Here is a 14055-nt window from a genome sequence, read left to right on the forward strand (position 1 = left end):
GCCCAGCCTGGTGGCAGAACTGTTGTCTGATTGATAGACACGTCAAGGCTCTGCACTGGGAAGGAGGGGGCTCCTGTGGCCATAGTTGTCATCTAAGTGGGGGGCAGAAGCCAGGTCTGTGCAGGAGGCTCAAGGGGGCTCATCTGACAGCACAGGCAGACTGGGGGTCCACACTCCCTACATCCTGAGCCATGGGGGCATGAGTAGGCCAGCACCCCGCCTCCCCACAGTCAGCCCATTTTGGACTGAGGACCTTGGGGCAGTGGGAAGCACATGGTTATACAAGCAGGGCTTGGGGCTGAAGCAGGGACAGATTGGGCCAGACTCCAGGCTGCAAAGAGCAGACTGAGTTTGGCCAGGGACAGCTGGGAAGGGCCATCAGAGTAGAAGCACCAGCAACAAGGCCCTTGGTGTCTGGGGCCTATCCTAATGTGTAGCCCTCTGGAGGGTCCTCACCTTGCCTCCCCTAGCCTGCCCCCAGCCTCTCCTCAGTGGCTGGGTGTGGGCTCCAGTCCACAAGAAGCCATGAAGACACAGGTGGCTACAAACTCCCAGGGGCCCCTGTGCTAAGTAGAAGTCCCTTCCCAGGTTGAGGACACCATGAAATGATACATGGCACCCCTTGTCAAGGCTAAGGGCACAGACTCTCCCTCCCCAAGATGATGAGACAGCTCTTGGGACTCTTGCAGCTGTCTGGGGCAGGCAGTAACCTCTGTAATCTGCCCACCCATGGCGTGCCTGGGAGGTGAGGGGGAAGAGGGGAGAGTCCCGAAAAAGTCACGGCATCCTGTGGGCCAACAGAGTAACTGGCTCTTCCCAGCCCACCCAGATCATCCTGGTTTTAGCACTGAAGGCTCCATGTTCTGGGAACGCCATTATTTCACTGGGGTGGTAGGGTTGGGGGGTTGCCTTGCCTGGTCTTAGACCGGGTCTGGGCACAGAATGAATACTCAGCAAACATTGGTTCAGTCACTGAATGATAACCAGGGGAGGGAGAACAGGGGACAGGCTGTCAGGGATCCCCAGAGGAGAAATCATTACATAGTGAGATCCCTACCACTAAGCTTAGGCCCAGCACAGTTTCTCAAGGAGACAGATCTACCCAATGACCCTTCTGTGTCTTGGCTTGCTTGCCTCTACCCAAGGTTTGTACTGGTTAGAGCTGGCGTGAGTGCTGGCTGTGCTTTGGGATGCATGGTTATGGGGTGGGGGCCACCCTAGGAATGGCAAAGCAGAGCCTTGGGAGCAGTTAGGCCTGGTATAAGCCCCTGAGATGCCCTTCTCCAAGGGAATTCAGAGATAAAATCCTGCCCTGGGGAGCAATAAGCTATGGGTAGCAGACGTAAGTACTACCAAGTCTAGAGAAAAGGGAGGGGCCAGGCCTCCTCATCAGAAAGCCAGATTTGTGCCCAAAAAACACATCCCAAGGAGACTGGAGTTAGAAGGAAGCGGGTGTGGGAGAGAGAGAAGAGGCAAGCAGGTCTAGTGAGCCAGGGTGCAGAGAGAGGCATGCAGGCACTCTGGGGTGGCTTGGACAGCAGGCAGGAGGAGCACAGCAGGGGTGGACCACAGGCAACCTGGGCCAGCTTTCTGGGTGTCTCTTGGCCTGAGGCACCCAGGCCTGGATAGAATCTAAGGCTGGGAGACTCAGAGGTCATAGCCAGGCCCATGGCAGGTTTGAGCTGTGTGGCTGGGGGTGTGAAATCTGGTAAGAAAAGAAGGACTGGACCTCTTGGGCATCTGGCCTGGTCTATGAGGGTAAGGATACTATTCAAGTTTCAAGGTGACTGGAGGGGGGAACATATGTGGAAAGTGGGAGCCACAGGCCAAGGCCCACTGATTTGTCCCACCATCATGGCTACTCGTCCAGGCTTTTGCTTCGGCCCAATAGCATCTTCTAGGACCTGAGAACAGTGAGGCTTGGGTGCAAGATCAGCTCAGCTACCAGAAAGATCCTGGGGTCACCGAAAGTCTCTACCAGCCTCGGTGACTGGCAGTGGAAGAATATCCCAGAGCAGGGAGACTATGTTAGGGCTGGAGACCCAGTCTTTGCTCTCCAAAGGAGAGCAGACTCAGAGGTGAGTGGTACCTGCCAACCTATTGGGCTGGGTGAGCCCCAAACCCACCTCATGCCCCCCACACTGGGCCCTGTCACAGGCTCTGCACAAAAAGAGTAAATGTTACTTGCAACAGGGATGGCAAATATGATTTACCATGACAGGCCATACCAGTCATTGGTAAGAGAGCTGCCTGCTTGTAGCACTATGGTGAGAACTCTAGGCGTGGCAAGAAAGGGTGCTAGGATCACTTAGTGATGTCTCTCACAGATAAAAGATAAGAGAAGGGGGCGAGTGGAACAGTCTCACCAATGATCATATTATATTTGCCATGGAGGCAGGATAGTGGCAGCAACTACGAAGGAGGACCCTGCTCAATTAGTCATGCCTGCCTTGGGTTCAGGAGGGTTATAATCAGATTGTTATATCTGCCACAGGAACAGGAGTGATGACATGCTTACTGGGAAAAAATATCAGGATTGATTAGCAAGGTGTGATGCAGGCATGAGATGGAGAGGCAACAGGGAAAGAGTGCTGGATATATTAGTCATGTCTACTATGGGCACAGGAGGGGAAAATTTCTGCATGTGGAAAACTGTTCTCTGATCCATGAGTACAGTCTGCCAGGTGATGGTAGGAGCAGCTGCAGCAAAAACCAGTGTCAGTAGGGCTTGAGCAAAATCTTTTATGGCCAGGGAGGTGAGAGGAGGCAGAGGCAGAATATCAGTTGCGTATTTGCCATCCCTGACCTATAGGAAATCAGGCAAACCTGTTAGGAATCAGCTGCAGGGGTAGGAGCCGACAGGGGTGTCAGTCAGGTTAGTATCCATGTGAGTCAATTTACACTTAGGGCAAGGTGAACAAAGTCCAGCGTCAGCCACAGAGTGGAATTTCCAGGTTAGCTTGAGTTTTAGTATTTTTGTTATTTTGGAGGGAAGGGGAAGGAATGTTACAGGGTAGGCAGGGTCTCCATCACTACTAGATTCTCTAGCGTTTGCTACCACACTAAGCAGGTACTTACCAGGATCTCCCCCTTTGAAAATGCAAAGTTAGGATTGTGGGTAAATCAAGGAAGAGCAGGCAGAGGAAGAGAAAAAAGGACGTGAAGGGGACAAAGAAAAAGCAGGAATAGCACAAAAACAGGAGAAGAGAATAGCAGGGGGAGAAAAAGCAAAAGAAAAAAAATTACATGCTATTAATCATATTCATGGTGTTAATATTTAATTCATTATCATCTCCTGAAACAAAAAAGCAACAACATATGTACTACCTACGGCAAGCGCAAAAAAAATTTCATGCAGTGGTTACGTTCCCCCTTCCAAGGGGCTCTAGCATCGTGCAAAGTAAACAGCTGGGTCCCCACCCCCACCCGATGTGGGGAAGGGGAGAAGATGGTAGAAATTTTGCAAAGATATAGGTTTTCTGAACAACAAAAAAAGATGCTGGATACTGGCATTTACAAAGCCGTTTATATTGGCCACGGTACCTCACTGGGGCAAAATGGCAAGATAGAAAACCCTGCATGTGGCTCAAACCACTGCAGCATCCCTTGAGCTGCAGTTTCCCACTGGTTCCCAATTATAGGCTCCCAATCCCTGGGAAAGCCCATTAGGGCAGAGACCTCTCTCCTGAGGGTCACAGTCTAAGCCTGGCCTTGGATATCTGACAGGCCCTTCTGAGTGGGTGAAATTTGCTCCCTTGACCCTGCCAGAGTCTTGTCTCTTAGACTGTTTTCCAAATCCTTAAGTAGACAACAGAGGTCCAGAGAATGAGCCATGTGCCATCGCTGGGGCGTCAGCACCCCTTAGCTCCCTCCCACTACCCAGGGTACAGCAGAGGGCAAAGGAAGGGTGGGCTACCTGATTGGGGATGGCCCTCTTCTTATTCAGCTGTGTGCTCCTCTGCTGGGCACTGAAACCAAAGCACAGGGAGGGTTCACATGGAGGAGATGTAGAAAGGAATGAGGAACAAGCCCTGGTGGCCCAAATGGGGGTTTTCTCATTTGAGGGGCCAAATGACTAGCTACAGGTGGCAGTGGAGAGAAGCCCCCAGCACACAAAGGGCTGCCTAAGGGAACCAGCTCGGGCACAGGGAACAAGAAAATGTATCTGGTTAAATTGTGGCTTCTAGGCCCTGATGTCAGACCACCTCAGAAAGTCAGTAAATTCCAGAGCTTCCAAGAGAAGAGCATGAGAAGCTGGAGCCCCAGGTGGCCAGGAGGTAGCTGTGGTGGCTCCAGGGCCACCTGAGCAGCAGGCTGGTTGGGAGGTCAAATATTTTCCCCAACTTTGATCCCAACACATAGTTGAAAGTGGCTCTAACCACAGAGCAACCAGCCTGGGAGTGAAATGCCACTCATTTTGCATGATTCCTACCTAAGCCCAATTAATTCAGAGGACATTCAAGGTTAACAGGGTCAGTTAACAGGGTGTGTTTCTACAAGGTTATTTGTCTATAGGCCCAGATCTCTGTTCTTCTTATCACCCTATTTCCTGGATAGTCTGTGTTGGCAGAGATGAAGACCACTGCATTTTTTTTCTTTTCTTTTTTTTTTTTTTTTTTTGGGACAGAGCCTCAAGCTGTCGCCGTGGGTAGAGTGCTGTTACATCACAGCTCACAGCAACCTCCAACTTCTGAGCTCTTGCTGAGGCAAGAGAATCGATTAAGCCCAATAGTTTGGGGTTGCTATGAGCTGTGACGGTATAGCACTCTACTGAGGGCAACACAGGGAGACTCTGTCTCAAAAAATAAAAATAAAACCTCTCAGGGTCATATCCCTGACTCCCTTCTTATTTCTTTTTCCTTGCCTCCACCTCCCAAGTAGCTGGGACTACAGGTGCCCACCACAATGCCCAGCTATTTTTTTTTTTTTTTGGTTGCAGCCGTCATTGTTGTTTGGCAGGCCTGGGCTTGATTCAAACCTGCCAGCTCAGGTGTATGTGGTTGGCGCCTTAGCCACTTAAGCCACAGGCACTGAGCCTGTATTTTCTTTAAGTGGGTATCTACTCCATCCCTTGTTGGTTCCATTATATGTGCTACTCCAACAATCACATGACCACTTGTAAACAATTTATATCTACTGTTTCTTATCATATATATATATATATATATACACACACACACACACATAAAATTTTTTTTTCTGAGACAGTCTCAATGTGTTGCCCTTGGTAGAGTACCGTGCCATCACAGCTCACAGCAACCTCAAACTCTTGGGCTCAAGCTATTTTCTTGCCTCTGCCTCCCAAGTAGCAAATGGCCTCCCTAGGTGCTGGGCCTACAGATGTGAGTCACTGTACTCATCTCCTACCCCATTTTCCTACGCACCCACCACAATGCCCAGCTATTTTTTTGTTGTAGTTATCATCGTTGTTTAGCAGGCCTGGGCTGGTTTGAACCTACCAGCCCTGGTGTATGTGACCAGTGCCCTAACCACTGAACCACGGGTGCCAAGCCCTATATTTTCTTTTCTTATTGCTTTAGCTGAATAGCTGTAACTTAAAGAACATGAAAAAGCAAATCTGCTTGGTCACATTCCTTTCCTGACTGCTTGTGGGGTTTGGCTTTTAAAGCTCAGTTGGCTTTTGGGTAATGCAGAAAGTAGGATTCTGTTTCAAGTTCAGTGAAGTCTGGAAAACTAAAAATGGGGTAGAATTTTATTCAACAATTTCTCTAAGATTCAATGAGTTTATTGTAGGGCCTTGCTTGTATTGTTTTGAGCAAGGCAGTGAGAAGCCCAACTTCTGGTTTTTTCCTTTTTAATTTCAGATTAATGAAGATAGAAATGATTAGGTTACAAAGTTTGTGTTTGTTAGTTAAGATCCCTATGGTAGTTGTGTCCCAAGAAGCCCAACTTCTAAGCACAGAAAGGAGTCTGATCAATGCAGGTGGAACCATGCTAAGCCAGCCTTTGCAGCTGGGAGATGGCGAGATCCCTACTGTGGTTTTGTTTTTTTTTTCTGCAGTTTTTAGCTGGGGCTCGGTTTGAACCTGCCACCTCTGGCATATGGGGCTGGTGCCCTACTCCTTTGAGCCACAGACACCACCCCTTACTGTGTTTTTTTTTGTTATTTGTTTTTGAGACAGAGTCTCAGGCGGTTGCCCGTGGTGTCACGGCTCACAGCAACCTCAAACTCTTGGGCTTAAATGATTCTCTTGTGTCAGCCTCCTAGGTAGGCACTGCAGGCACCCACCACATGCCCGGCTACTTTTTTTTGATGTTGTAGTTGTCATTGTTGTTTTAGTAGACCCACTATGGGCGCCGACCCTACTGTGTTGTTTTTTAGGGGCTTCCTGGCTTGCTACAGTTCCCTCAAACAACAGCCAATATGGTGAGTAGCCCCTCTCTCTTGCCTGGCATTTTTCATGTGCCTTGAGGAATTATCCAAAATCCTCCCCTCCTGATAAGGTCTGGCCTCTCTCTCATCTCCACCTTGCCTTGGTCTAGGGTCGGACCCTGCTTTTTCTTGCAGCCTGACTTCCCTGTTCCCAATTCTCTGGGGTCCCTGCCTGTCAGGTGGCTGTCACAACTTCCTTAGAAAGATCTCTCAGGGAGCTGGCGCCCATAGCTCAATGGTTAGGGCATTGGCCACATGCACCAGGGCTGGTAGGTTCGACTCTAGCCAGGGTCAGCTAAATAATAATAACAAAAAGATAGCTGGGGGCTCCGTGCCTGTGGCTCAAGCGGCTAAGGTGCCAGCCACATACATCAGAGCTGGTGGGTTAAATCCAGCCCGGACCCACCACAACAACGATGGCTGCAACCAAAAAATAGCTGGGCATTGTAGCAGGCAACTGTAGTCCCAGCTACTTGGAAGGCAGAGGCAGGAGAATCGCTTGAGCCCAGGAGTTGGAGGTTGCTGTGAGCTATGATGCCATGGCACTCTACCTAGGGTGACAGCTTGAGGCTCTGTATAAAAAAAAATAATAATAACTGGGTGTTGTGGTGGGCGCCTGTAGTCTCAGCTATTTGGGAGGCTAAGGCAAGAGAATCGATTAAGCCAAATAGTTTGAGGTTGCTATGAGCTGTGATAGTATGGCACTCTACTGAGGGCAACACAGGGAGACTCTGTCTCAAAAAATAAAAATAAAAATAAAACCTCTCAGGGTCATATCTTTGACTCCCTTATTTCTTTTTCCTTTTTTTTTTTTTTGAGATAGCATCTTACTCTGTAAGTGGCATGATCACAGCTCACTGCAGCCTCAAACTCTTGGACTCAAGTGATCCTCCTGCCTCGGCCTCCCAAGCAGCTGGGACTACAGGAGCAAACCACAACATCTGACTAATTTTTTATAGAAACAGGGTCCAGTTATGTTGGCCAGACTGATCTTGAACTCCTGGGCTCAAGCAATCCTCCCTCCCGCCTTGGCCTCCTTGGGTACTGGGACTACAGATGTGAGTCAGTGTACCTATCCCCTACTCCATTTTCCTATGCTCACTATGCTTGTAACACTTGGTGTGACAATGCCATCTCCCCATCCTGTAGGCTCTGAAGAGGCAGAGCCATAGCTGGCTTATTCCCTGTATTAGCCCAATGGTACAGCACTGGCTCCTGTAATTCTTCAATGGGCCCCTGGGATGTCCCACCCAGGCCTGGGGCCACCCAACCAGGGCATTCCCATTCACACACCAGGCAAAAGGCACACAGCAGGCAATACCCACCCAGTGACCAGCTGCTCAGTATAGTAACAGCTGGGGGAAATGGGAAGGCCCAGGAATCCAGAGGAAAGAGTGGTCAAAGGAAAAACAGGAGAGATTGTGAGAAGGAACTGTGGATGAAGTGTGAGAAGCAGAAACATCAAAGTAAGGAAAAGACAATAGCAGTGAAACCAGGAAGGGGGAACCAGTGGCTTCTGCCCGCATCCACCAGGAGGCTGGGAGAGCAGGGACAGCTCAGCCAAGGCCCTCAGCTTGCTTGAGCTCAGGGAGGAACCTCCTGATGACAATCTTGTTCCTTTCTTCCTTCCTTCTTTCCACTCATCTTCCTTGTGTCTGGCACAGAACAGACCCTGATGCAACTTCCTCAGGTGCATCAGCAAATGTCTCATCCAGGTGACTACCTAGCTCAAGACATGGCTCTAGAGGTCTTCCCCAAGGAAGCTTGCCTGGATCCTCAAGGCCAGGAAGACTATCCTCTGGGGTCCTATGGGCAGAGCCCCCACTGGCACTGAGTACACAGTGTCTTAACTGCCTGGGGGCCAGTTTATCCATTGCCCCAGGGCCTTCCTCAAAGAGTGAGGCCTATGTCTGGGATTATCCCTGCCCTGTTGCAGAGCTGGGAAGGGCAGGCACACTGGTGGCATCTGCAAAGTGACTGCAGGGAAGCCGGCTAGTGAGCAGCACTGCTATTCTCTTAACCTCTGGCAGAAGGCTTTCATGAGCCTCCAGAACAATCTGAGTGATGCCTAAGCTTGCTAAGGGGGTCCAGAGGCTGACGGGTGACACCTGAGAACACAAGCATTTACATCTACATCCTGCCAAAAGCTGAGATCCCTGCTCAGGCCCCTTCATATAGGCACCATGGAAGATTCTGGTGTTAAATCTATAGTGTACGCCTAGAAGACAGAAAGAACCCAAGCAGCACTTCCCAAAGAGCAGCCTCTGGATGTCTGAGCCGGTGAGATGATGTCTGTGAAAGGGCTGAGTCTCAGAGAAAGACACGTTGGTCTACGAAGGCTCTGACAAGTCCTGTGAGGGTGGTAGCAGTGAAGCAGGCAAGCTTGGCCATTTCCCCCAGGGTCTGGCCACTGGGAGGGCTCATGAAAGGCATGTTGATTACAGACTATCGGGACAGGAACCACTATTAGCCCAGGAAACTTCCATGTGATCTGAAATTGCTCTACCTTCACCCCAGGACCTCTGGCAGAGACCCACCAAGGGAATCCCAACTTCATTGCCTCCCTGGCTCTGAATTTTGTGCCAGCCTGCCACCTATTGTCCCCAAAAATACATACTTGGCAAATCCAATGAAGTCTTCGTGGTTCGTGTTGATGTAGGACTGCTCAATGTCAATCAGCAGAAGAATCTGCAAAAAAGTGGGGGTGACCCTGTGAGTATAGAGCCCAGAATAGTGGGAGCAGCAGTGGCTTGAGCACATCCCACACCAACCAGCAGGGGGCACCCCAGAACCAGGCAGCTTCCTAGCATCTGGGTGGGAGGGTGGTGGCTTCCAGAGTCAGGGCCTCCCAGGCAACTCAGTCTGAGCCAACAAAGCAGAGCCAGACTGCTCAGCAAGGTGGACATAGGTTGACCTTTAGGACTAATCACTGAGGGCCAGAGTCAGCTTGGCCACTCACTGGCCATGGGAGTTTGGCCCTCGTGGAATGGGGTAATAGATGGCCCAACCACAAAGCATTCAGTAATTTCCACCCTAGTGCCTGGGGTTCTTCTTTAAGTGCCATATTAAAACTGTAAAGCCTATTTTGGCCAAATCAGAACATTAAAACATAACACACACACACCCATACACAAGCACCCACATACATGTGTACACATATGCACACATACACAAGTTGGAAAGGATTCACTCTCAGATAAGGTGACTGTGACGACACGGCACTTGCCGAAACCCTCACTAATCCTTTATGTCCTACCCTGACAGAATGAGGTCTGTGTATGGAACCACAGGCCCAGATAACTGCTTGGCTTGGTTCTCACTGAGAATGAGCCAAGCTGGCTCAGGTGACCCCAACTAACCCTGGGCCAGTCTTTGTCCCTCAGTGTGCCTCTGAGTCCTCAAACATAAAATAGGACAAAGCACTTGCGCAGTGGGGTTGTGGCACACCATGCCAGAGTGCTTCAGGTGTGGGAGTCACCAGCCTGAGTCTCGCCAACCCAAGACTCTTAGATCATCCCTGGCAGCATCACCAGGGGGCACCAGGGGCTGTGATGGGGCAACAGCATTCTTGCCGACAATAACAACTACATGAATCAGATTCTCTCTAGATATTGACAGAGCTTGTAGGTTGCAGGTGCTGAGAGGAAATAGGCACAAGTGGATCCATGTCTCAAGGGGGTAACTGGCCAAATAAAAACTAGGGGACCCTCTGAAGGATAAATGAGCTGGTTTTATCACCTCCATGGAGAGAACGGCGGGACCATCCTGCACAGAGCTATGTAAATAGCCTACATAGCACACAGGCTCCCCTCCATTCTGATTTGCACTAATAGTTGCGAAGGGGCCAGAGAAGACAATAAGGCAAAGGGACTTAACACAGGTGTTGGGCCATATGTAGGCAAAATGATGGCCTAGGGCTCAGCAGGTAACATTCCAGGCAGGTGGACTTGTGAGGGTATGTCCCACGTTTTGTGCGCTTGCATGGCTGTACAAGGAAATGCTGAAACACAAAAAGCACCCTAAATGTTCTCTGGTGGGCAGATACACAGCACTGCTCTGCCTACTCTGTGGAGCACTACACGGGAATCACAGCAGCAGAGGACTGACGTACTTGACAGACAATGTGTATGTATCCCAAAGCATTAGGCCAAATGATGGAAGCCAAGAGTCAAAGGCCACATATTATAGGAGTCCACTCAAAATGTCATAGTGACAGAGAGCAGACTGAAGTGGCCAGTGTCTGGGGATTTAGGAGGGTCAACTAGAAAGGAGCACAGGGATGGAAATTTGTGGGGTTGACAGAACCACTCTGGATCTAGATTGCACTGTGTGCTACACATTGCTGTGTGCATTTGTCAACACGCATGAAACAGTACACCCCAAATTTACTATATATAAATTATACCTAAAAATTAAGACAAAAGCCAATACCTGGTCCTTGGTTCTCCCCTCCCGTTCACGGATGTAAGTAGTGACAATTCGCTCTGTCTCCTCTCGCAACCGGGGGTAGGAGCTGAGCTGTGGAGATGAGCAGAGAGGGATCATTGGCTGGATCTACACGGCATAGGACTCAACATATAGCACACAATTGGAACATGTGGGGGGAGGGAAAGAGATACAGGGAGTCCACTGAGCCCCCACTCTACTCCTGTCTCCCTGCTCCAACTGGGAGACAGGAGAACAGTGAGGGCACCATGGGCTGTAGAGGATATCAGGGCACCCATGCAAGAGCAGAGTTGCTTTTCAAGCCAGCAAGTGGGAGGTGGCAGAGAAAGTGGGTGCCTTGTGTTGGCCACTTGAGGGTTCCAGGCATCCCCCTCCCGCCCAACACTGGGTGACAGTAAGAACATTAGTGGCCTATGCCAAGCTTGTGAACAGAGCTCCTACTCTAGGATGGTGAGGTCACATCTGGGCCATCAGCCTCGGAGGGACCTCCCCCAGCAGAAAACCATCCCTAATGGCTGCAATTGTGGCCCCTCAACCCCCAACACCTCCACCACCCCTTCCCTTTTGCAGTGACCTAACCAAGCCACGCTCATGGTGAAGTTGCATCTTCTGCGGTCTGGGTTAAGTCCACAATATGGGGAAAATGGATAGTCTTCTGCACCCCTTAACACGAGAACATGCAGGCTACATGGTGACATGTTTCCACTGCTGTGGTGCTGGTTGGAAAACTACTTTCTCTAAGAGTTCCAGGAATGGTGCTGCTCATGATGGCTCATGCCTGTAATCATAGCACTCTGGGAGCCTAGGGCTGAAGATCCCTTGAACTCAGGAGTTCAAGACTTGTCTGAGCAATGGTAAGACCCCATCTCCACAAAACAAAAACAAAAAACCTGTAGTCCCAGCTACTCGGGAGGCTGAGGCAAGAAAATTGCCTGGATCCAAGAGCTGGAGGTTGCTGTGAGCTGTGACATCACAGCATTCTACCAACGGCGACAAAGTGAGACTCTATCTCAAAAAAATAAAATAAAATAAATAAATAAATAAAGAGTTCTAGCAATGGACACTGCTTAGTAAATGTGAAATATGTGGCTATGTTGCAGATCAGGTACCCCTGTGAACAATGACAACTGCAAAGATGGGACACGCATGCAATGCAACTCCCCATGTTCCGTCTGCTGATTCAATGCTGTGACATTGCTAAGCCATAGGTGGTCTGCAGGGGGTTCCTGCCGAGGCAGAACTTTCCAGATGTTTGGGTTGAGACTAACAAATGGAAGGGGGAAGACGGGGACAGATGCAGAGATGATAATAATGAAACCTGTTACCTTCTCGGCACACTTTTTAATGACCGTGGCCAGTTCTGAGACCACGAGGTCAACACACTTCAAACTTGGCTCTTTGAGTTTTACAATCTGTTTTTTCACAATGGCTTCAAAGGCCATGTCGGGGGTGAAGAGCCCCGTCCTGGGTCATGCGGAGGGTGGGACGAGGCAGAAAGACACCCAGAGACAGTGCAGGCCACACACACAGGAGACAGAGAGAGAGAAGAAACCAGAGTCAGCTGTTAGTCCATGCACAGAGGAACCTGCGCCCGCATTTGCCCCAGAAGCTGCTTCGGATCAAAGTGTTCTGGGGCCTGGGGGTGGGTTCAGACCAGGGTTTAATCATAGAAGCGCTGGGCATGGTTGCCATCGTATGCACAGCTGAGGTGTATGGAACCCTTGGATTTGCCTGTCTGTGACAGTGGGGTCTAGGACGACAAACTCTAACCTATCCGGGCATTTTCCCTCACTCCCTCCCTCTTCTAATTGAAGAAGCTTAAGAAGCAAATGTGGGCTTTTTCAGTCTGAGAAGAGAGGGATCAAGCAGAGATTCCCTGGCACCCAGAGCGCTGGGGACAATGGCCACGCAAGCACAGATTGCCCACTGGGAGGCACTTCAGCTGCTTGGCCAAAGCATGCTGCCCTGGGAAACATGCCCTGGGAGCCCTGGTATGTGGGGAGCATGGGGTGTCCTGCTGCGTGGAGGCGGCTGCTCATTGAGGGGACACAGAGCCACTGTGCTCGACCCAGGATGGGCTGTCCCTGGGGATGGCACAAGGTGCAGGGAGCTGATGTGGGCACATAAGAGCCAGCCGGCCTTGTCAAGTGGGCACTGGAGCACTCATTATGCTGTTGGTGTTTGAGCCTTTCCTAGCACCACAGAACACAGAAGTCGCTGGCTCTGGGGAAGCCTGGAGGAGGCTGGGCATTTGTCAAGAAAGGGAGATGGCCAGGGAAGTTTAGGGAGCTTGGCCTTCAGCAGCTGACACAGAATCCCTTTCTGCTTCCCAGAAGGCAGCAAAGCAACAGCCCAGTGAAACCCCAATTCCATCAGACACATGCTAGGCTTGGTATCAGGGTCCCAGGGAGACTTGTCTACCAGCATGGCCAGTCTTGGAGGCCTGGCACACCCTGGTTGGGCCCAGACTGCTAAGCTCCTATCCCAGCCTCTGGCTAGAGGCCACATTCAAGGACACAGAAGCAATCTCGGGGTGGGGGTGGCAAATGGCACCAGTGGGATTGATGCAACACAGGGAACCTGATACCAAACCCCCATACCCCCATTTCCACAAGGCCAGGAGTCACCCTGCCAAGGGTGCAATACCTTACTGGTACACTGCCTAACTGTACTGATTAGCTCCTGGATTACCAGGTCGACACATTTCAGGCAGGGCTCTTTCAGCTTGACGACCTGCTTTTTCACAATGGCCTCGAATGCCAAGTCCGGGGTGAAGAGCCCGGTCCTGAAACCGTCCATACCCGGGGGCAGGGGAGATAAGTCAGAGAGAAACAAATCACGGTCAGCAATTTCCTGGACGCTGGCCGGGTCCCCGATGAAGAATGAAGGTCATACCACATCTGGGAGTTGGATGCTAGAGTCTTCTGCTGGGAAGCCCCCACTGTGACCCAAGGACCCCATGGCAATGAAGGTCCAGGCAACTGGAGTGACTACCTTCGTTAGATTAAACAGGGGACCAATAGGCTCATAGGGGACCCGTGATGGTAACAAATGCTTCCTACCATCTAACTCAGTTCTGTACCCCTCCCCCACAAGGCAAATCTACAGTGAGCTTTCTTTGTTTTTTTATTTCTTTTATTTTTTTATTTTATTTATTTATTTATTTTTGAGACGGAGCCTCAAGCTATCCCCCTGGGTAGAGTGCCATGGCATCA

At 50.4% G+C, this 14055-nt stretch overlaps 1 protein-coding gene across 7 annotated transcripts in view; it reads right to left on the minus strand.

The window, feature by feature from the left end:
- DNM2 (dynamin 2) overlaps positions 1 to 14055 on the minus strand; it is a 96607-nt gene that overhangs the window by 12340 nt on the left and 70212 nt on the right. For 3 of the 7 annotated variants that reach the window (XM_003797951.3, XM_012810188.2, XM_003797950.3), the window contains exons 10-14: positions 13487 to 13625; positions 10826 to 10912; positions 9012 to 9082; positions 3917 to 3968; positions 3079 to 3090 (exon numbers count right to left, since the gene is read on the minus strand). In XM_003797951.3, coding sequence (XP_003797999.1) covers positions 3079 to 3090; positions 3917 to 3968; positions 9012 to 9082; positions 10826 to 10912; positions 13487 to 13625 — 361 coding nt within the window. Of the gene's footprint in view, positions 1 to 3078; positions 3091 to 3916; positions 3969 to 9011; positions 9083 to 10825; positions 10913 to 12165; positions 12305 to 13486; positions 13626 to 14055 lie in introns of all 7 variants that reach the window. The other 4 variants (XM_012810191.2, XM_003797949.3, XM_003797948.3 and 1 more) reach the window with 3 other exon arrangements.

This window comes from Otolemur garnettii, unplaced genomic scaffold (assembly GCF_000181295.1).
Source record: "Otolemur garnettii isolate 467f Iridium unplaced genomic scaffold, OtoGar3 scaffold00127, whole genome shotgun sequence".
Lineage (NCBI taxonomy): Eukaryota > Metazoa > Chordata > Mammalia > Primates > Galagidae > Otolemur > Otolemur garnettii.